The 23,899-nt window shown below is 45.6% G+C and overlaps 2 protein-coding genes and 1 non-coding gene across 14 annotated transcripts in view; all 3 read left to right on the top strand.

Annotated features, from left to right (window-relative positions):
• The window catches only part of LOC131688679 (protein Fe65 homolog), a 281,910-nt gene that overhangs the window by 174,729 nt on the left and 83,282 nt on the right, over positions 1 to 23,899 (top strand). The gene's annotated exons all lie outside the window — the stretch shown is intronic.
• Positions 450 to 3,011, top strand: LOC131688684 (CLIP domain-containing serine protease B4-like). The gene is made up of 4 exons (XM_058973133.1): positions 450 to 600; positions 977 to 1,202; positions 2,055 to 2,356; positions 2,416 to 3,011. Exons 1-4 carry the CDS (start codon positions 543 to 545, stop codon positions 2,703 to 2,705), a joined length of 876 nt encoding a protein of 291 aa, XP_058829116.1. The 5' UTR covers positions 450 to 542; the 3' UTR covers positions 2,706 to 3,011.
• LOC131694401 (U1 spliceosomal RNA) lies at positions 23,405 to 23,569 on the top strand. The gene has a single exon (XR_009306497.1). It is a non-coding gene; the product is annotated as a U1 spliceosomal RNA (small nuclear RNA).

Genomic DNA, 23,899 nt, shown 5'->3' with positions numbered 1-23,899 from the left:
AGGGTCATTTTTAGTTAGAGATCAAAATTGAAATTTTAATATAACTCCGATATTTTGCAATATTATTAAAAATTGATTAATCCTATCAATTTGAACTGTCTTTGACTATCGTCTCCATGCATTTGGACTATTTTAAATATTCTAGGAGAGCTGTGTAGAGCATCGGAAGGTAAAAATTGAGCAACTTCTAACACTGCGAAGGAAGTGCCTATCTTGATCAAAACCGGTCAGATGAAAAATAGTTTTGGAACCATACATGCACTAGAAAAAAGTTGAGCATGAAAGGGTTAAAGAAATTAGCTCTGAAATGATTGACACTTGTTTGGTCAAGGTGCTAGTACGGACGTGATTGTCTAATCATGTGTTAGGTACGAGGCCTTATCTTTCCATCTCCAGCCTTACCCCGGTGTACTCTACTGATAATCTCGATTATTAAAATACGATTTGTTTAAATTTTCTCTAGCTGCAAGATTTCAGAAGGGCAACTGATTTGCATAGATTAAAATCAGTCCATCTGGATCGTTCAAAGTGGTCGGTTCATAATGATTACTAAATCAGTAAACTGTCTCCTTGTGTTACTAGGACTCCTTTCATTCTCTGGTAAATCATGGATTATAGTTTTTCAACCGTTTGTATACCATATGAAGTGTTTGAAATCTAAATGAAAAATAAGGTGTTGAAGAGTCAATTAATAGAACACAATATTTAAATTGTGTTTTATTTGCTTGAGGATACTAGTGAAAATCAATGGTTTCCTTCATACCAGGCTTTGACTAACATTAAAACTAGCTCATCATACAGGCTTCTTTTAGGCTTTACGTGTATACATTTGGCTATTGCAAAATAACGCAAATCATTTCTTTTCTTAGCTTCCCAAAGAAACAAAAAAAAGATTGTTTGGGTTTTTTTTACGAAATATTATTGTGTTATTTTATTTTATTTTTTATTTTTAATTTTGATTTTCTCGAATTCACAGCATCTCATAAGCTCCCGGAACCTGGAACGTGTGGTATCCAAGTTTCCGATCGGATTTATGGTGGAAATATCACAAGCATTGACAGCTACCCATGGACCGCCATTTTGGTATTTCGACAAACTGGATACAAATCCGATCTATTCCATTGTGGCGGCAGTTTGATTTCAAATCGTTACGTTCTCACTGCGGCACATTGCACCGATGGACTCTCCAAAGATTATAGGATGTATGTTTTTGACAGTGTTGTTGAGTTTGAATTCCAATCGAATTTGAAAGGCGCAGAGTTCAAAGTGTTTTAAAATTCAAGCGAAATTGTCTTAGGGCCGATTTCTTCACCTTCGCTTCGCGCCTAAGCCGGGTTTAAACGTAGTGGTGAACCTGGTGTAAAAGTTAAGCGAGGGTGAAGAAATGGTCCTTAGAGTTTCAGGCGGTCGCCTGAATAAAAATTGACAATGACGCGACTGTTGGAGGGTTAAAAGGGGCGACCTGTGTGATTGTACAATTTGTAGCTGATTTTTTAAAGCTAGTAATTTGCAGATGATTTCTTCGCTATTTTGTTAGCCTATAATTAGGTATTCTACGGAACTATTTTTATATCTGTAACTTATTACATCTCTTAGTCTACAGTTTTATTTGTAATTAACTTGCCGAAATACTGAAGTAGGGGGTTCTGGAAATGTTCAAAATTATCAAAATGGTGCAGATTCTTGTTCAAAATCTAACTTCGAATAATTGTGATGTTTTGTGCTGATTTATTTGTGATATTCTATGCTGAAAAATCAGCAAAACAGGCTGTCAGCAACTCGGAAAATAATCAGGAATCAAACTGTATACTTCGATTTTAATGATCCCAACCGATTCGAACTAAATCGGGACGCCATTTTTTTAAATATGGTTTAATAGACTCACAAACGCTGACGGAATTGCATATTCAAATATTTTACAGTAGAGTACAAATAATGTGTAAAATTTGTCTGAAAATCACAGCTAAACCAAAATTCAAACTTGGCAAAACACAGGTGCCCCACATTAAAAATCATTTCAACTATATACATGTTTCCAAACTTAAACTTTTCAGAGAGCGCGTTCGACTGGGCGAATGGGATTTAGAGAGCGAGACTGATTGCAATTCAGAATCTGTTTGCACCGATCCACCGGTTGACGTAGAAGTTGAAAGTATAATTAGTCACGAGGACTTTAATAGATTGACTCTCCGAAATGATGTTGCACTGATTAAGTTGAAACACAGAGTCAATTTTACGGATTTCATATCACCGGTTTGCTTGCCACTTGCTGATAAAGCTAGAACACTGGACACAGATCACACGAGATTTACTGCAGTTGGTTGGGGAAATACGGAACACAAAAACGGATCTTATGGTAAACTAATTTAATTAGAAAAAAAATTCAATTACTGTTAATGCTGAATAATTTTGTAGAATATGGAAGCCGTTATAAACTTCATGTATTTTTGAATGGTGTCAGTCTGGAAACTTGTGACGCGGCGTATGACGAAGACATTATTGACTCTCAGCTATGCGCTGGAGCGGAAAAGGGCAAAGATACTTGCCAGGGTGACTCAGGCGGTGGACTGGTTGCACCTGTTGATGGTCTTTATTACGAGTACGGTGTTGTCAGTTGGGGCTATGGTTGCGGCCGTAAAGGGGTTCCCGGAGTGTACACTAGAGTAACCAGTTTCTTGGACTGGATTCAAAACCATTTGAAATGAAATGAATGAAATGATCACAATGAATTGTAAATTGAGTAGCATGTTAGCTTCAGCACAAATTGAAAACAAATACATTTCAAACCTTATATTGGCAGTACACACCAGGGTTGTTGAGGTTGATTTCGACGTTATCGCTGAATTTTGCGTTGATTCCATTGTCATCGTCAACTTTAGCGTTATGGGAAATTTTCACCAGAGACATTACGTAGATTATTCACAAGAGATTAAATATTATATTCAGCAATATTTGTGTAAGATGGTATATAAATTTTGTTTAAAATACAGATTCTGAGGTTAGTTGTTGAAGTATTCTTATCGTCTATTAAAGTCTATCTCGCGTGGTCAGTCAAAGTCTCCGTTTCTGAAGTTCACACGTACTGGAAATGGATCATGCAACTTTTATGCCCCAATGTTTGCACAGCTATGTAGCATGTTGAGTTGTACTATATATCCATATCAACATTTGAATAGGGCTAATAAGATTTGTAACCAAACTTTTGTTTTGCTGATTTCTCTTAATTTGTTATCATTTCAACACAGAAAACATTTGAAATTGATTCTGCCAAGGGTAAATATGTTGATTCATGTGTATTTTTCATAAAATTCAACTCGTTGGCGGAATAATGAGCGAAATAAGTTTGTTTACAAAAGTCTCATTAGCCCTATTGAAGAATTACTATTGATATATAGAATATGCGTAGTCGTCATACAAAGCCAAATGTTTTATCAAAACGAATATGTGAACATCGTTTGGCATTTGGCAACGTAATTGTCAAATGTGCATAATTTTTTAAGAAATTGGAATCAATAACAGAAGCTGCCTCAACCAGTCAATCACTGTTGGCTGAGTTGTTGATCGACTATTAGGCGAATATATTAGATTTCAGGGAATCAAAAAATAACACATTATTCATATTGGTAATACTTAGGAGAAAAATTCATTTTAATCCTCCGAGCAGCGAAATGAGACATTTCTTATATTAATTTTCTCAGTGGTGCGAAATCTCAAATTAAAAAGTCTATTACCGCGTGAATTTTCCGCAACTACCATTACACTCCAAGTCGAATGGTTTCGGTTCAGATGAAATATAAATGTATTCACCAACCAAAGAATTCATTTGCTGAACCACACTGTCATCTGCAACTAGTAGTCTTAACGTGAAGGAGTTGTCAACACAATGTCGTTGACACAAAAAAATTGTAGCCCCGGGGAAGACCCAAGAAGCTAAATCGTGATGTCGGAAAATCATCATACGAAAAATGCATGTCCTTTTCCGACAACAAGCTGGAGCAGCTTCTCTGAAAGCATATTGATAGAAACTGAATCAACTGCCCTCTTAATATCTAAGACACTGATGCCATCTGCTCTTCTAATCGTTCGTCCCTTTGTCTTTTCGGAAGCCAAATTGTAGATACCCAATTGTAGATACGGAACAGGATCATTTTCTCGAATAATTTCCGAATACAGGACAGCATTGCAATCGGACGATATGAGTTGTGATCGGAGGCTGGTTTTACTGGTTTTTGGATGGCGATGACTGTCACTTGTCTCCAATCGTATGGGACAATGTCACTCTCAAGAAACTTATCAAATAAACTCAACAAGCATCTTTTGGGACAGTGTGGCTGAATCCTCACAAGTTGAATTTGATTCTCTCTGGCCCCGGGACTTTATTCTTGCATGATAAGAGAGGAAGTGAGAGCTCCACCATCGAAAAAAGGTGTTTCGTTCGAGGTATCGGGCGGAGACGCGACGCGATAGGTCTTCTGTGCCGGGGCGTAGCGTGGACAAATCTTCTTGGCGAAATGGAATATGCAATTGTTTGTATATTCCACGCTAATACTGTTTCGGTTTCGCATTTATCGCGCCGTGCCCTAAACAGTGCTCATCGATGTTTCTCGTATTAGTCTGTCAACGAACATGCGCCAGTAACTACGTTTTTGGCATTCATCAAACTCTTCATTCGCTTTTCTAACGCCGCGTATTATCGATAGCTAGCGGGTGACTCATCGTCCGGGAAGGTCTTCTACGCAGCGGCCTGAGAGTAATTCATGACCCGCGGAACAAACAGACGGACAGGCAGACGAACTTTGTCGTTCGGTAGAAGGGCTCCAGCATATGTGGCTATGTTTTCGAATAATCCGCCGTGATTGACACTGAATTCAAATGTTTTGTAGTCCAGTATTTCCACCGGCTAAGGTAAGTGATCTCTAAAACAGCCAACTCTGTACTGCAGCAGATTCTCGCGTATCAAACTCTTATCATTAACAACGCCTTCAATTTCCACCCTTACTCCGAATGATAAAATGTTGACGAAGGTGTCATGGATCCTCTTGAAATTCACCTTTTGAATTTTAATAATAATTGATATGTTCATCATTTTTTGTTTAATTTTAACAATAATTGATATGTTCATAATTTGTTATACTGAGAAAATAAACGAAAATCCTGCAAAAATCACGGGTTATTACTTCACCACTTAAAAGTTACCTTATTGCATTAACGGACAGATAGGAGGACTTTATGTCGTAGATATTTTTTCTCCTTCCAAATGGAACTAAAAATGGTAATATAAAGCAATAATAATATTTGACTTACAGGTATTAAAATACAAACAACTTATTTACAGAAAAAGTTTAATAAGGGTGAGTTTTGATGGCATGTGCAAAACGATTTTTTAATCCAAATATATGATCCTCATTCACAAAAGTAATAAACTCCTCGAGCGATTCTTAACCATGAATCATAGTATAGTTATTATTGTGTGCCGAAATAATCGTTTATTTCGATTAATGAGATAAATTTTTGTCGGTTGCGGGGAACAGTACATTATTTTTGGATAAAATTGGGCTCACTCTCTTTTAATTTATGTTTGACGCTAATTTGAAATCCAAGATGGCGACTTCCGGTTTCGTGAAATTCGCTACAACTCAATCAATATGGGTATTTTCGGAATGGTTTTGACGAGCAGGTGCAAGAAATTGATTTTTGACACCACTTTGAAATCCAAGATGGCGACTTCCGGTTTGGCTTAATTCGCTATAATCCATGCGATAGGAGTATTTTGGGAATGGTCTTGGCGAGTAGATGCCAGAAATAAATAAATAAATAAATAAATAAATCTGTATCTTCCGCAAAGGTTGTCCATGAAAAATTGATTTTTGACGTTATTTTGAAATTCAAGATGGCGACTTTCGGCTTAGCAAGATTCTCTAAAACTCAATCAATATGAGTATTTCCGAAATGGTTTTGATGAAAAGGAGACAAATGTCGATGTTTGACGTCATTTTGAAATTCTAGATGACGATGTCCGGTTCACCGAAATTCCCGCATGAAACATCTGGGCAATCATCTGAAACACCCTCGAATATAATATCTGATCATAAAAACCAGCGAAATGCAAAATATTTGTATGTGTTCATCCAGAAGAGTGCGGTGAGATTGGAAGTGAGAGAAAAAAGAGACGTATGTGGTGTGAGTTGGGGGTTTTAATTGATTCAAATTAAACCCATTGCCAAAATTCAACTAAATTCAACTGTTTACTTAAAACTATTTGTACTGCAACTTCAACTTCCAAAAATACCCTAATTGATTGGGTTATGGCTAATTTCACTAAACCAGAAAGCGCCATCTTGGATTTCAAAATGACGATTTTTAGCACCTATTCGTCAAGTCCATTCCGAAAATACCCATATTGTTGAGGTGCGGGTCATAAGGAGTCTTCCAGACCCGTCCTTCCATCTTTCCGAAAATCTTCTAAATCTTGAAAAAGGAATATTTTTTGCAAAAACTGTGTTTTTTTGCGAAATCCGTGCAAAAAATTAATTCTTCTAATTTTAAAAGGACCAAGAAATTTTTTCTGAAAAAAGTTTAAGTATTTTGCATTATTGCATTGCTGTTATTCGAAAATCCGCGTAAAAACAAACCTCGTAAAAACCGCTTAAAGAATCTTAGTGTGCATTATTTTTTTATTTTGCAGCACCGTGTTATTATTGACAATTATGTATTGGCTTCTTTCTCCGCGGACGACTGTTTTTATGTTATAATTATTCACGCACGTTGTTGTGCTATCTAAAGCACATTTTAGATAGTATAAAAAAGCCCTATCAATATACCTGAAACGACTAACTGTTTATGTCGGATATACAACCGATGACATATGCGCGTTTTTCACGCTAATTACTTTCACAAGATTGAAAACAATACGAATTAAAAGCAACTAGTTTGTCACCTTTTACGTCAATAATCAAGCTATAGTACTTTTAAACTCATGAAGAGATGTGGTTAATGTAACAGTAATATATTGCATGTACCGCTCCAATGCATATGCAAGTACTCAGTACAATAAGAACAATTAATATAATTTATTGATGATTAAATAGACTAAAAGTAAACCAATGAATATTACAATAAAACATTTGTTATTCGTGCTGATATGGCTGCCGAAAATGGTAAGTGCTTTTGAATTCCTCTTGCGAATAGTCAATTCTCAACCCTCATAATATGTCAAAAGTCATGATTCACTCAGACAAGATCATGCGTATTCCCTACGCGCATTAAATACCCAGTGGATTGATTTCTTAGTTGATCAAATAAACACTAAACAAACAAAGGTTTCAGCGTGAAAAAAAACACTTTTTGTGATTTTTTTTAGAACATTGCGTGAAGCAAATTTATCAAAACTCTTGTATATTATAGTGTACAATATCAATAACATGTTGTAATTTTTCTATGCTAAAATATCGACACGCGACTCGGTGACGAAACCTTTTGTAGAACGTCTCTGGAAAAACATGATTTGCGGTGTTACCGGCCGCTGCCATTCCAAAACTACTTGATCGATTTCTTTCAAACTTTGCATAGACATTTATGTAAAAAATACGTTACCTCCGCGTTGAGTTTTTGAGATAAATTTTCAATTAAGGGTTTTTTTTACTCATTTAAATAAAAATTACAATTTTTCACGAAAAATTTCTCCTTTTTATGAGTAAACAGCCCCTTAAATAAAAAATTATCTCAAAAACGCAACGTAAGGGATAGGTATTTTTAACATAGAATGTGTATGCAAAGTTTGAAAGAAATCGGTTAGGTAGTTTTTGAATGGCAGGTATCACCGGAAATCATGTTTTTTCCAGAGATGTTCTATAAAAAGGTTCGTCACCGAGTCGCTGGTCGATATTTTTGCATAGAAAAATTACAGCATGTTATTGAAATGATACAATGTATAAAAATTTTGATCAATTCATTTCACGCAAAGTTTTAAAAAAATTTAAAAAAAAACTTTTTTTCTTCACGCTGAAACCCTTAACCCCCCCCCCCCCCCTCCCTTAAGGAAATAGTTAATCTAAAGGCCTGGACAGGATGTCATTGCCAACGCTTTTTAAACAGAACTGCCTTGTCAAGTTTGCAAAACTTCTTATCCATAAATGAGTAAATAGCAAACTATATTGTAACGTTACTTTTACGGGTCCTCGTTATTCACGAATGACCTTTTGTTATCGAAGTACGTGCTCCTCTAGCTTATGGCATATTATACAGCATTTGTTGTATTCACATGTCAATTGTCCTTTTCTAAAACCTAAAGTCTTGCTTAGGAGTCATTATAATATACATAGTGTAACAGTTAGATTCTGTTAACAAACACTTAACTTTATATTTACCGCTACATATGCGCTGATAATGCTGACAATTTCCATGTCCTACTAAATTAATGTACGAAAGTCACTCTGAAAAAGAAAGCTAAAGCTAACATCAAAGGGGCGCAAAATTGAGACTTCGCAAAGGGCGTAAAAGACCATCCCGGATCGAATTTTACAATAGCATTTACAATAAATATTATAGTTATTACAATTTCATTATTGTTCGATGCAGAGTTCTCGCAGTAGATTTACGATAAAACTTCATGTAACAATAAATTTTACTGTTCAACAAAAAGCTGATATAGTAAATTCACATTAAATTTTACTGTTTTCGAGAAAAAAATGTATGGAGCAGAATCGATTTTTTTTATGTAAAGATACATACCCACCTCCCTTTTTGCCTTTCTCCTATAGAAAGGTTATGCAATTACTTTGAACATCGTCAAGTTGATCCTGGCCCGGAGGGCCGTCTGTCGTACACCATTCGACTCAGTTCGTCGAATTCGGCAAATGTCTGTGCGTGTGTGCGTATGTGTGTGTATGTATTATGTAACCAAAAATATGCACATAGGTTACTCAGGGATGGCTGAACCGATTTTTTCAAACTTAGTCTCAAATGAAAGGTACAACGTTCCCATAGGCTGCTATTGAATTTCATAAAATTCCGACTACCGGTTTTGGAGTTACGGGTTGAAGAGTGTGGACACACAGCAAGTTCACATTTTTCCTTTCTCCTATAGAATCACTGTGAACATCGTCAACGTAATCCCGGCCAATTTTTTTAAACTTGTATAGGTTTTCTGTATTTTAACAGTGGCGTAATTAGGGGAATACGGTGAGGGGTACCTCCTCTCCCCCACATCACTCACCACTTTTTCCTAAACCGCCCTTCGCTCATCATGTACCCGAATAAAATTTTATAGTTCCAGAATAAATTTTCCTAGTGGGTCTGAAAAACCAGTAAAAATTTGGTTTGAAATGATTTCAAGTTGAGAAACTAATTTAAAATTTCTTAACAAGTTGAAAATTTTTGGTGGGGTCCAAACTCCCGAACTCTCCTCCTGGATCCGCCGCTGATTTCAAGTGTTTCAGCGTCGACACATAGCAACTCAAGCTCGAAGCTGTCGATTCATTGTACGTATGTGTAAATCGCACTGAATATGTAATATACATTTCCACCATTATATAAAACATACCCAGCCATGAAATCGTAGTTTGGATAAATGAGAAAGGCACATTGGACCACCAGGTGGATTAAAACGGGTTTTTACAGTAACAGTCGATTTTACATTAAAATTTACTGTAAATATGTTAAAGTTTATTGTTTTTGTGTTGTAGCATAACACTAAAACTTACTGTAAAATATTGTAAAATTACTGTACTGTCACAGCGAAAATCATGGTTTTGTTACTGTACATTTCTATTCGGGATGTTACGGCCCTGATTGTGGGTTCTCCACAGACAAGAATGTCAGTGCAACGTACTTTTATGACGGTGAGAAAAGATATTGTACCGCTCATCGCACTTTGTTTTGGTTCACAATGTAGGGAAATTAACCTACTTCAGCCTCATCAGGGAGAGTGTCGCACTATTTTGTTAATTACTCGGACTTCAATCGATGTTTCAAAGAACCAGTATAATAACAAAAATAGCTTGAACATGATGGAATCCTCGCATTTGAACGCAATAAAAGCTCGAATCGAATGTCTCAATTTTCATCCTACCATTTGCTGAAAATAAGATGGCAGATGCTGCTCCCAACCAACGGCTTCAAATGGGTTGGGGGATACTAGGACTAGGGTTAAAAGGGGTTCGCTACCCTACATAAGGGGAGGCAACTAACATTTCATGACGGTGTTGTCGTGAATCGATGAGAACACTGTACGGACGCGTCTATTCGCGGTAAACGTGGTTGGGTGAATGACGTACGAGGTTTATATCTTTTCGCTCGTCGATCTGTATGCATCGTACATACTCACACGCGCACACTGGCCTCTCGTTATTCCGATCTCGGGTAATAGTTCTCGTGCATCAGAATATTGCTCTCTGCCGCTCTATCGCGATTCTTCCATGCACGATGCACACATACCCTTGCAGATAGGACGATGAGACGGCGACAGGCTCTGCGGTATAGAAGCAACGAGATGCTTACATGCACACATCAGCCAGTTGCTATCCCGATTTGAGTATCGAGCGTCTTTTAATGTTTATTTACCGCTCTTTCTCTCAGTATGGTTTCGCTTTCGTGCATGCATAAACATGTAGGTAGAAAAGTGAACGAAGAATAAAATGTTCGCTTCGTACATCTTCAACATATGTGTTCGTTCGTTTATTCATTCGGATCATAGTTGTATATTTTTAAGAGAATGCGATATCAGAGGCCAACCAATAATACATGCAAGGTCTGTATTCACCAGGAGTGAAATAAAATAAAATGATACCAACATTTTACGCTTTCCGGTATGACTCATTTATCTAGGCCTTATTCTCCACACTAGCAACCAGCGTTCCAGTATCTCAGATACTTGCTGTATGACACCGCACAAAGGCTTTGTCTGGTAAGAGTCTCAATAAGATGCCAACGTGAGATCACGCTAGCAAGTCTTGTAGGTTTCTATGCCATATGATCAACGACCACCTATAGGAGACACTGTGGAGAATAAGGCCTAGATAAATGAGTCATACCGGAAAGCGTAAAATGTTGGTATCATTTTATTTTTTATTTTTTTTTTTTTTTTTTTTTCAACCTCCAAGCAAGGGTAGTCTTTTTTTTTTTTTTTTAACAATGGAGAAGACCTTTATGTCCTAGCCCAGTACACGTGCTAACGGTAGGGTCCAATCTACCACACGGGGTGCACTGGGGGCGTGTCGGACTCAAATGGTGACCAGCCATTAATACCGACTAAACTCCATTGGGCTCCGCCATCCATCCCCAGGAACTACCTTTCGGCATTACTTCTGGGGGGATGGCCGTACTCAGCGTACGCTCTCACTCGTGCCTTACATTATCGCACACTCACTCCCATCTTGGCATGGGTAGACCATACCTTCGTCTATCATCCGCCAATTCACTCACTCTAACTCCTCGCCTGCTGCTCGGCGCTCCATGCTCTCTGCAGCCGGCAGGCAATCTGAGTGGTGGCAGTCGAAACTGCGTTCCACTTCTCTACCGCTTGGCACATCCCCTGTACAAGGGTATCAGGGGTTGTGTCCAAGCCGCAGACGCCTAGCATAGCGCCTCTTTCGACGTCGAAGCGGGGACATACGAATAGTACGTGCTCCGCAGTTTCGTCGACACCTGGGCAGTCTGGGCAGACTGGGGCCTCAGCGTGCCCAAACCTGTGGAGGTACTGTCGGAAACAGCCATGGCCTGACAGGAATTGTGTCAGATGGAAGTGAACTTCCCCATGGGGTCTTCCCACCCAGCTAGATATGTTGGGTATCAGCCGGTGGGTCCACCTACCTCTCGACGAGTTGTCCCATTCGCGTTGCCATCTGGCGACCGAGGTCACCCTGGCACGCTCACGGACTCCCCTATTGCCACGCAATTCGAAACAATCTTCGTCTTCCCGGATGACCAGCCCGACTGGCATCATACCCGCTATCACGCAGGATGCATCATGTGATACCGTGCGGTAGGCAGATATCACTCTGAGACACATCAAGCGATAGGTGCTCTCCAATTTGCGACGGTAACTGGTTACTCCCAGTGCCCTCGCCCAGGACGGTCCACCGTACCTAAGAATAGATACGGCGACACCGGCCAGTAGCCTGCGTCTACTGGCGCACACCTTGGAGCTGTTGGACATCATCCTCGATAATGCCGCAACAGCCACCGAAGCCTTCTTGCACGCATAGTCGACATGACTGCCGAAGGTCAGCTTGTCGTCTATGATGGCCCCAAGAATCTTCAGACTCCGCTTAGAAGTTATCTCAACTTCTCCCGCTTGGATAACTGCTTGTTGTGCCGACTTGCGGTTATTGACAACAACCACCTCCGTCTTGTGATGGGCGAGCTCTAGGCCTCTCGCGCTCATCCATTCCGCTACTATGCTTATCGCGTGTGTCGCCGTTAGTTCTACCTCTGAGATTGACTCCCCGTAGACCGCCAGGGTGACATCGTCGGCGAAACCGACGATTTTCACACCCGGAGGGAACTTTAGTCTCAGAACCCCGTCATACATAAGGTTCCATAGTACCGGGCCCAGGATTGAACCTTGCGGAACTCCTGCGGTAATAAGAACACTTTGCTGACCGGCATCGGTCTCGTATAATAGTACACGGTTCTGGAAGTAGCTTTCCAAGATCCGGTACAGGCCCACCGGCAGGCCAAGCCGGTGTAACGAGAGCGCGATGGCATCCCAGCTTGCGCTGTTGAATGCGTTCTTCACGTCAAGTGTCACTAACGCGCAATATCGAATGCCCCGCCTCTTCCGTTGGATCGCTATCTCGGCAGTCCTTACCACTGAGTTGATAGCGTCCACCGTGGACTTTCCCTTTCGAAAACCGAACTGATTACTTGACAGGCCGTCCATACCTTCTGCGTATGGAGTTAGCCTGTTGAGGATAATCCTCTCAAGCAATTTGCCCGTCGTGTCAATCAGACAGATTGGTCTGTACGCCGATGGGTCGCCAGGTGGCTTCCCGGCCTTCGGCAACAGTACCAGCTTCTGCCTTTTCCATCTATCCGGAAAACGGCACTCGTCAAGGCATCTCTGCATAGCCAACCTGAACATGTTCGGGTTCGCCATGATTGCTGACTTGAGAGCGCTGTTTGGAACTCCATCAGGCCCTGGAGCTTTATTCACCGCTAGAGAATTAGCAACTGCAAGTAGCTCTTCGTTCGTCACCGGGGCCACCATGTCGTCCGTACCCGCCGTGCCTTGCGGCGCTGGGGGCCAGGGACTTATGGTTCGGGACGGGAAGAGTACTTCGATAATTCTCGCCAACCGTTCTGGCGACCGTTCAGGAGGTGAGGAGCCCCCTTTGGTCTTTGCCATCACGATCCTGTAGGCATCGCCCCACGGATTCACGTTGGCCTCCTCGCACAATTTGTCAAAACACGCTCTCTTGCTGCGCTTGATGGCCTTGTTAAGGGCCGATTTCGCAGCACGAAACACTTCACGTCGTTCCACTCTACCCTCCTCAGTGCGGGCTCGCTGCATCCTACGTCTAGCTTGTAGGCAAGCTGACCGTAGGGCTGCGATCTCAGCACTCCACCAATATACCGAGCGTCTGCCATTTCTTGGCAGGGTCTTCCTCGGCATAGTGGCGTCGCACGCGCGTGATAGAACAGCTACCAGCGCATCCCCGCTTAGACTGTCGGTGTTGACCTCCAGTCCCAGGGCCGCGGTGAAAACTTCGCTGTCGAAGTGATTGGTCTTCCACCCGCGTACCTGACAGGGATTACCCGCCCTAGAATGCTGCACACCAAAGTTGATCTTGAAGCGTATTGCTAGGTGATCACTATGGGTGTAGCCTTCGTCTACCCTCCAGTCCATGTCTGGGACCAAACTTGGACTGGCAAACGTTACGTCAATCCACGACTCGACCCCATTCCTACGGAATGTGCTAGCGGAACCATCATTGACTAGCACTGCGTCGAGTTTCGCAAGCGCCTCCAGAAGCGCTTGGCCCCTACCATTTGTATAGCGGCTGCCCCACTCCACCGCCCAAGCGTTGAAGTCACCCGCTATGACAAACGGCTTTCGTCCCACCATGTCAGACGAGAGCCTATCGATCATCTGGTTGAACTGTTCTATTGGCCACATAGGTGGGGCATAGCAGCTACAATAGAACACACCATTGATCTTGGCAATCGCGACACCCTCCGCAGAGGACTGTACTACCTCCTGGACCGGGAACCGACCCGTTGCACAGATTGCCGCCATTCCAGACCCGTCCGCCACCCAGTTGCCGTTGTCGGCAGGGACGTTGTACGGGTCGGATAGAAGGGCGACATCTGTCCCCGACTCCAATACCGACTGCCACAGTAACTGCTGAGCAGGTGCGCAGTGGTTAAGATTCAGCTGTGTGACGATTGCCATTACTTCCTCTTTCCCGCCTCCCCGAAGGGACAAGCAGGTCCGCCCATAACATGGTTGCGGCCCTGCTTCTTGCTAGCGCAGATGAGACACTTGGGTGCCCTCTCGCATTTCAGCGCCTTGTGTCCCTCCTCGCCGCAGCGACGACACAACTTGCTCCTGTCTGGGCCCTTACAGTCGTATGACTTGTGGCCTGGCTCCAGACATTTAAAACATCGGTCCACTGAAGGCGGCTGGAGTATGCTAACTGGGCATACTGACCATCCGATCTTCAACTTCCCTTTGTCGGTTACTTTCTTGGCTTCCGCGGCCGGTAACTTGAAGTAAGCTACCTGCGTGCCAAGCAACCGCTCCCTGATACGTACAGAGTTCTGATCGATCTCGACGCCGCACTGCTGCTTAACGGCCGAGACGACGTCCTCTGCGTTTGTGATCTCGTCCAGTTGCTTACACTGGAGAGTCACTTCCGCTCCCAACGACCTCACCTGAGCGCCGTTTCCCAAGACCTCTTGGGCCAACCTCCTATACGTTACTCCATTGGATTGTGATCCACGCTTCAACACCAAGATCATTTCGCCATCTTTGGTGCGTCTGACGCTTCGCACATCCTGTCCTAAATTCGAGAGGCTTTCAGCCGCCCGCATCGATTTTAGGACATCCGCATAGCTGCCCCCGTTGGTTTTCACCAACAGGGCCTCTCCTCTATCCCTCGCCTTCTTCTTAGCGGGTCGAGGTGCGTTGGACTTCCGCTCCCTGCTAACCACCTGCCATTCGCCATCTTGTACCGATGGCGCCGGCAGGCTGGTGCCAGGTCGCTCCGCAGTGCGCGCCCGATTGGCGGCTTTCGCCTTTTTTGGCTGGGAGGTCGCCTTCTCGGGACGCCGCCCTGCGGGATCCTTCGCACCCGGATCCGCACCACCCAAGCGACGTTTGGCCTTGTTGGTTGCCCGTCGTTTGGCATTGCTGCGCGTGCCTACATTAGGCCTAGGCCGCTTCGCAGTCTCCCCCTCCATTAAGCGTTTGGTGGCCGATAAGGCGAAATCTATCGCCTCCTGCGCCATCGTCGCTCCGCCATGGAAGGAGAAGGCCTCGGTTTGGATACCGCGGTCGGCCTTCTCTCTTTCCGTCCACCTCTTCATGTAGGCTACTTGTTCTTGTCTTGCGACTCGAACAGCCTGACGAAGCACCAGCAGGTTCTGTTTTAGATCCTTACTGATGTTACTCCTCCCGCTCGTGAATTCGATGATGCTATCCAGCTGCTTGGCAACTTCCTGCATCGCAGGTAGTGGTCCGCCAAGCGTGCTGGTAGTATCATCTCCTACCACCTCCATTTCACCATTGGTGCCGTTATTTGCGGCCACCTTCACTCCGCTGTCAGCCCCTGTTGGGGGAGACCTCGCCAGACCCCCTTTGGCAAAGGGGTTCAGCGCCGTAAACACTTCCGCCTCCTTATCGCATACTTTTTTATTGTTATTGCAAAGACTCATATTAAGACCCACGAGTTGCGCGAGAAAATAGGTCCGCCACGCCAGAGCTCCGCATTAACGTGGTAAGAGACACTTACTGTGGGGGGTGCCCAGGTACCCCACAGGCTCCGTTAACGATCGGGCATCATTTTCACCCCCCCGATCATTCATCCCTCGGCACGGATCGCTTCACGCCTTGGAATTGGGGTTACCCCGTTTGGTGGGCCCATATCACCGGAACGGGTGGTCCGTAGCGCTATTGTATGCCGGCAACTACACGGCCCCCCTTCCCTGTCAGCATACGACCATAGTCCCAACGAGTTGGCTACCCGAACATTCCTATGGCTACTCGTATCCCAGCCGGTTCCGCGGGGAGGTAGAGATAGGAGTTCCTGGGCAAGAGGCTAAGGACCACTGTGGCTAACCACCGGGTCTGTATTGCGCATTGCCCAGGCATTTGCCGGCCAAGCAAGGGTAGTCTTTTTTTTTTTTTTTTTTTTTTACAATGGAGAAGACCTTTATGTCCTAGCCCAGTACACGTGCTAACGGTAGGGTCCAATCTACCACACGGGGTGCACTGGGGGCGTGTCGGACTCGAATGGTGACCAGCCATTAATACCGACTAAACTCCATTGGGCTCCGCCATCATTCCTCCCAGGAACTACCTCTCGGTATTACTTCAGGGGGGATGGCTGTACTCAATGTACTCATTCACTCTCACTCGCGCGATCATACATCCTGTATGAGGCTTACTTGGGTGCTCTCTCAATCACACTTTGATTCACTCTCAAACACTCCCACATGAGGCTGACTTTTGTGCTCACCTTTTACGTTCCATGCGAGGCTGACTTGTGTGCTCACCTTACTCATTCCTTGCTAGGCTTACTTTTGTGCTCGCCCTACCCATACATGTGAGGCTGACTTGGGTGCTCACCCTATCACCTGATTCACTCTCAATCGTGCCACTCTATTGTACCTTTGTCACTCCCTCTGGCATCCCATGTGGGACATTTTTCTTAGGCCCCACTTCTGACATACCATGCGAGGCTGACTTTTGTGCTCACCTTTTTCATTCCTTGCTTGCTACCAACCTGTGAGGCTGACTTTTATGCTCACCCTTAACATGCAGTGTGAGACTGACTTGGATGCTCACCCTTTCACTCCTCTGCCACGCCATGAGGCATCGATAGCTTAGTTCCAACATACTACGCTACGACCCTCCCGTCTTGGCATGAGGCAGTCCACTTATACGCCTATACACTCACTCTTCTGTCTTGCTTCGGGGTGGCTGGGTTTACCCCTTACGCGGTTGCCATTCGCTGCGCCAACCTACCTCGGCATGAACAGACCATTCACTCTCTTATTTTGCGCTTGGCCTTTTTCGCTCCAACTAACCAATCACTAGTTAGCCGTGCCCGCCGTCTGTTGCTCGGTTCGCCAGATTACCTGTAGCCTACTGGCAATCTGGATGGTAGCAGCCGAGACTGCGTTCCACTTCTCCACCGTTTGACACATCCGCTGGATAAGGGTATCCGGGGTTGTGTCCCAGCCACAGACGTCAAGCATTGCTCTTCTTTCGACGTCGAACCGATGACATACGAACAGTATGTGCTCGGCAGTTTCATCTACACCTGGGCAGTCCGGGCAGACTGGGACCTCCGCGTGTCCGAACCTGTGGAGGTACTGACGGAAACAGCCATGGCCTGACAGGAATTGTGTCAGGTGGAAGTGAACTTCCCCATGGGGTCTTCCCACCCAGCTCGATATGCTAGGTATCAGCCGGTGGGTCCACCTACCTTTCGAGGAGTTGTCCCACTCACGCTGCCATCTGGCGACCGAGGTCACCCTGGTGCGCTCGCGGGCTCCCCTATTTCCACGTAGCTCAAAGCACTCCTCATCTTCCCGAATGACCAGCCCGACTGGCATCATGCTCGCTATCACGCAGGATGCATCGTGTGATACCGTGCGGTAGGCAGATATCACTCTGAGGCACATCACGCGGTAGGTGCTCTCCAGTTTCTGTAGGTAACTGGTTACCCTCAGTGCTCTTGACCATGACGGGCCGCCGTACCTGAGGATAGATACGGCAACGCCTGCCAGTAACCTACGTCTACTGGCGCACACCTTTGAGCTGTTGGACATCATTCTCGATAGTGCCGCAACAGCAGTCGACGCTCTCTTGCACGTATAGTCGACATGGCTGCCGAAGGTCAGCTTGTCGTCTATAATGACTCCGAGAGACTTCAGACTTCGCTGTGAAGTGATCGCGACTTCTCCCACATGGATAACTGCATGTTGTGCCGACTTGCGGTTGTTGACGATAACTACCTCCGTCTTATGATGAGCGAGCTCCAGGCCTCTCGCGCTCATCCATTCCTCCACCGTGCTAATCGCGTGTTCTGCGGTTAGTTCTACCTCAGGAATTGACTCCCCGTAGACCTCCAAGGTTACGTCGTCGGCAAAGCCGACGATCTTGACCCCAGGAGGGAACTTCAGTCTCAGAACCCCGTCATACATGAGGTTCCATAGCACCGGGCCTAGGATCGAGCCCTGCGGGACTCCGGCGGTAATCGGAACCCTTTTCTGACCGGCATCGGTCTCGTATAGCAGTACGCGGTTTTGGAAGTAACTTTCCAGGATCCGGTACAGACCCACCGGTAGGCTAAGCCGGTGTAACGAGAGCGCGATGGCATCCCAGCTTGCGCTGTTGAATGCATTCTTCACGTCAAGTGTCACTAACGCACAGTATCGAATACCTCGCCTTTTTCGTTGGATCGCTATCTCGGCAGTATTTATCACTGAGTTGAGAGCGTCCACTGTGGACTTACCCTTCCGAAAGCCAAACTGGTTGCTTGACAGACCGTCCGTACCTTCCGCGTACGGGGTGAGCCTGTTGAGGATGATCCTCTCAAGCAGTTTGCCAGTCGTGTCTATCAGACAGATTGGTCTGTACGCCGATGGGTCGCCTGGCGGCTTCCCGGGCTTCGGCAACAGCACCAGTTTCTGCCTTTTCCATCTATCGGGGAAACGGCACTCGTCAAGGCATCTCTGCATAGCTAGCCTGAACATGTTCGGGTTCGCTATGATCGCTGCCTTGAGAGCGTTGTTCGGAACTCCATCCGGCCCTGGAGCTTTGTTCATTGCTAGGGATTTAGCCACTGCGAGTAGTTCTTCGTTCGTCACTGGAGCCACCATTTCGACCGTGCCCGCACTGTCTCGTAGTGCAGGTGGCCAGGGGCTTGTGGCTCGAGACGGGAAGAGTACTTCGATAATCGTTGCCAACCGGTCCGGAGACCGTTCTGGGGGTGAGGAGCCCCCTTTGGTCTTGGCCATCACAATCCGGTAGGCGTCACCCCACGGATTCGCGTTGGCACTCTCACACAGGTTGTCGAAACACGCTCTCTTGCTGCTTTTTATAGCCTTGTTAAGGGCTAATTTCGCAGCTCGAAACACTTCACGGCGGTTCTCTCTTGCATCCTCGGTGCGAGCTCTTTGCATCCTACGTCTAGCTCTGAGGCAGGCTGACCGTAGAGCTGCAATCTCGGCACTCCACCAGTATACCGGGCATCTGCCGTTTCTTGGCAGTGTTTTTCTCGGCATAGTGGCGTCGCACGCGCGTGATAGAACAGCTACCAGCGCATCCCCGCTTAGACTGTCGGTGTTGGCCTCCAGTCCCAGGGCCGCGGTGAAAGCTTCGCTGTCGAAGTGATTGGACTTCCACCCGCTTACCTGACAGGGATCTCCCGCCCTCGGATGCTGCACACCATAGTTGATCTTAAAGCGGATTGCTAAATGATCACTATGGGTGTAGCCTTCGTCTACCCTCCATTCCATGCCTGGAGCCAGACTCGGGCTGGCAAAGGTCAAATCAATCCACGCCTCCACTCCGTTTCTACGGAATGTACTAGCGGAGCCATCATTAGCTAGCACAGTATCGAGTTTCGCAAACGCTTCCATTAGCGCTTGACCCCTGCTATTTGTACAGCGGCTGCCCCACTCCACTGCCCAAGCGTTGAAGTCTCCCGCTATTACTACCGGTTTCCGGCCCACGAGGTCCGACGAGAGCCTGTCGATCATCTGGTAGAACTGTTCTATTGGCCACCTTGGTGGGGCGTAGCAGCTGCAATAGAACACACCATTGATCTTGGCAATCGCCACACCCTCGGCGGAGGGGTGTATTACCTCTTGAACCGGGAACCTTCCCGTTGTACAGATTGCCACCATTCCAGACCCGTCCGACACCCAATTGCCGTTGCCGGCAGGGATGCTGTACGGGTCTGATAAGAGGGCGACATCTGTCCTCGACTCCGAGACCGACTGCCACAGCAGCTGTTGGGCTGCTGCACAATGGTTAAGATTTAGCTGTGTGACTCTCACGGCTTCTTCTTATTTAACTCGCCGAAGGGACACGAAGGTCCGCCCATAGCATGTTTATGGGCTTGCTTCTTGCTGGTGCAGATAAGGCACTTATATGCCTTAGTGCACCCCCGCTCTTTATGCCCCTCCTCGCCGCATCGACGACATAGCTTGCTCCTGTCTAGGCCTTTACATTCGTAAGCTTTATGGCCGGATTCTAGGCACCGATAGCACCTGTCCACTGAAGGCGGCTGGGGTATACTAATAGGGCATACCGACCAGCCGATCTTCAGCTTCCCTTTCTCGGTTACCTTTTTGGCATCCGCATTCAGTAGCCTGAGGTAGGCTACTTGGGTGCCAGAGGGTCCGTCCCTCAATCGCACAGAGGCCCGCTCGATTGTGACGCCGCATTGCTCCTTGACGGCTGCGACGACGTCTTCTGCGGTCGTGAACTCGTCCAAGTGCTTGCACTGGAGAGTTGATTCCGCACCTAGCGACCTGATTTGGGCGCCCTCGCCAAGGACCTCTTGAGCCAAGGCCTTATATATTGCACTTGATTGTGCGCCTCGCTTCAGCACCAGGAGCATCTCTCCCGTGTTGGTGCGTCTTACGCTACGCACATCCTGCCCAAGGGCCGAGAGGCTTTCGGCCGCCTTCATCGATTTAAGGACATCGGCGTATTTGTCCTTGTCGGTTTTTAACCACAAGGCTTCGCCTCTGTCCTTGGCCTTCCTCGCAGGCCGCGGTACCTCCGGTTTCGGTGCCGGCTTCTTCTTGGTAACCAGCGTCCAGGGGTTTGAGCCCCCCTGCCCCGGTCGTGTCGGGTTGCTGGTACCATCGCTCTCCACAGCGAGGTCACTCTCGCCCTCGCTTACCTCACCCAGGCGGCGTTTGGCCTTGACGGTTGCACGCCGAGTGGTGTCGGTTTTGGCACCCTCTCCTGGCGACTTCCTAGGGCGCTTCGCATTCGATGCCGTCTTGCGATTGCCCTTTCCCTTTCCCTTCGAGGGGAACTCGGTCGCCGCTCCGATCGACGTGGCTGCTCCATAGAAGGTAAAGGCCACTGTCTGTGAACCTCTATTAACCTTCTCTCTTTCCTCCCTATTGGAGGCCACTGTCTGGGTTTCTCTGTCGGGCCTCTCCCGACATTCCACCCTCTCAACATATGCCTGCTGTTCCTGTCTTGCGACACGAACAGCTTTCCGGAGCTCCAGAAGGCTCAACTTCAACTCCTTGGCTATGTTCTGCTTTGCGCTAGCGAAGTCGATTATAGCATCGAGTTGCTTCGCTACTTTGCGCATCGCAGCTATTGGCCCCTCCGATGCATTGGTAGGGGTATTGCCTACCGCTGCTGGGGGGTCACTGGTGCTTTCGAGTACAGCACTCATCGTTCCACTACTCTCCCCACGGGGGGGAGACCTCGCCAAACCACCTCTTGCGAAGGGGTTTGGCACCTCCGTCTGTTTATTTTTATTATTTTTATTTTGCTCCATGAAAATTCCCACGAGTAGCGCGAGAAATATATGTCCGCCACGCCAGAGCTCCGCATTAGCGTGGTAAGGGACGCTTACTGTGGGGGTTGCCCAGGTACCCCACAGGCTCCGTTAACGATCGAGCATCTTTTTCACCCCCTCGATCACTCATCCCTCGGCACGGGTCGCTTCACGCCTTGGAATTGGGGTTATGCCCTACCTTGCTTTACGTGGTGATCTCGGCCCGGATCATCACAACCATCCTCCTTTACCAGGGCTTTGGACCTGTAGCTCTGGATCTCAATAGTTCCATGTACGTATGTTATTACAGACATGCTACTATTGGGATCCGTCATTCGCTAGCGGAGCAAGGGTAGTCTGAGAGGATCGAAATGTACACCTCTCTGCAACTCGCAACTCCCAGCCTGTAAACCTATCGTTTGTAGGAGGTCTCAGGTATCGAAATCATATATTGATGCTTAGCAATGCCACCAGCGTTCCAGTATCTCAGATACTTGCTGTATGACACCGCACAAAGGCTTTGTCTGGTAAGAGTCTCAATAAGATGCCAACGTGAGATCACGCTAGCAAGTCTTGTAGGTTTCTATGCCATATGATCAACGACCACCTATAGGAGACACTGTGGAGAATAAGGCCTAGATAAATGAGTCATACCGGAAAGCGTAAAATGTTGGTATCATTTTATTTTATTTCACTCCTGGTGAATACAGACCTTGCATGTATTATTGGTTGGCCTCTGATATCGCATTCTCTTAAAAATATACAACTATGATCCGAATGAATAAACGAACGAACACATATGTTGAAGATGTACGAAGCGAACATTTTATTCTTCGTTCACTTTTCTACCTACATGTTTATGCATGCACGAAAGCGAAACCATACTGAGAGAAAGAGCGGTAAATAAACATTAAAAGACGCTCGATACTCAAATCGGGATAGCAACTGGCTGATGTGTGCATGTAAGCATCTCGTTGCTTCTATACCGCAGAGCCTGTCGCCGTCTCATCGTCCTATCTGCAAGGGTATGTGTGCATCGTGCATGGAAGAATCGCGATAGAGCGGCAGAGAGCAATATTCTGATGCACGAGAACTATTACCCGAGATCGGAATAACGAGAGGCCAGTGTGCGCGTGTGAGTATGTACGATGCATACAGATCGACGAGCGAAAAGATATAAACCTCGTACGTCATTCACCCAACCACGTTTACCGCGAATAGACGCGTCCGTACAGTGTTCTCATCGATTCACGACAGGTGTAAGTATGAGTTAACCAAAAGTTTTGAACAAACATGTTTATTAAATGTAGAAAACAATTTTTGTCACTGCGCAGTTTTTTGAGCAAAATTGATATTGCCACTGCGTGATTCGGCACCAAGAGATGCGAAATATGGTGTCAATAGACTCTTATACTGTAATAAGCATACTCTATTTATATTTATATAGAACGAAGCGAGAAATTTGATACATTTACATGCATTCCATCAATTCTAAACTTAGGATTATTTAACGAAATAGTGCGGCACTCTTCCTAATAGGGTCAACATAGGCTTACCACCATACATAATTTCTGTGCCCTTCATTATAAGCAGGTAGACGAGTTGTGGTACACGTCGTAGCCTTTCGAATCCATCCTTATATATCGATAGCGGTACGATCCTGCCCAAAGTGACTTCATTTGCATGCACCGTGCTCAGGCATACTTACCTGGCACAGGGGCTACCGTGATCAACAAGGCGGTTCCCCCAGGGCGAGACCCTTCCATTGCACTTACGGTTGGGTTGACCTCTGCGATTATCCCTCATGTGGATAACTCGTGTGTGTAATTTTTGGTAGTCGGGACGTGCGTACGCGCACATCCCGATCCTTCACTATGGTAAATTGACGGTACGATGAACCTAGCGCACTAAGTCCAATGTATAGAAAATAACGAATCAAAGCCACAAAAATTTAAATTCGATTGTTCGCTAATCTGATATGGCGTTGATGCAACAAAACAAAAGTGCGCATCTGCTGTGTTACGTTTGAACACTGCACAGTTAGTTCTGCTCAAAAAATAACCGCCTGTCTACCTTCTAGTATGAATCCGGATTGTACATATATCCTAATCCCACAACACAATATGACACTATGTAAGATAAAACTTGCTGTTTTACCGGTTAGTCTGAGTAATGCTACAATGTGAGAATAATTA

The sequence above is a fragment of the Topomyia yanbarensis genome, chromosome 3 (genome assembly GCF_030247195.1).
Source record: "Topomyia yanbarensis strain Yona2022 chromosome 3, ASM3024719v1, whole genome shotgun sequence".
NCBI lineage: Eukaryota > Metazoa > Arthropoda > Insecta > Diptera > Culicidae > Topomyia > Topomyia yanbarensis.
This window is presented reverse-complemented; position numbering and strand designations above follow the sequence as displayed.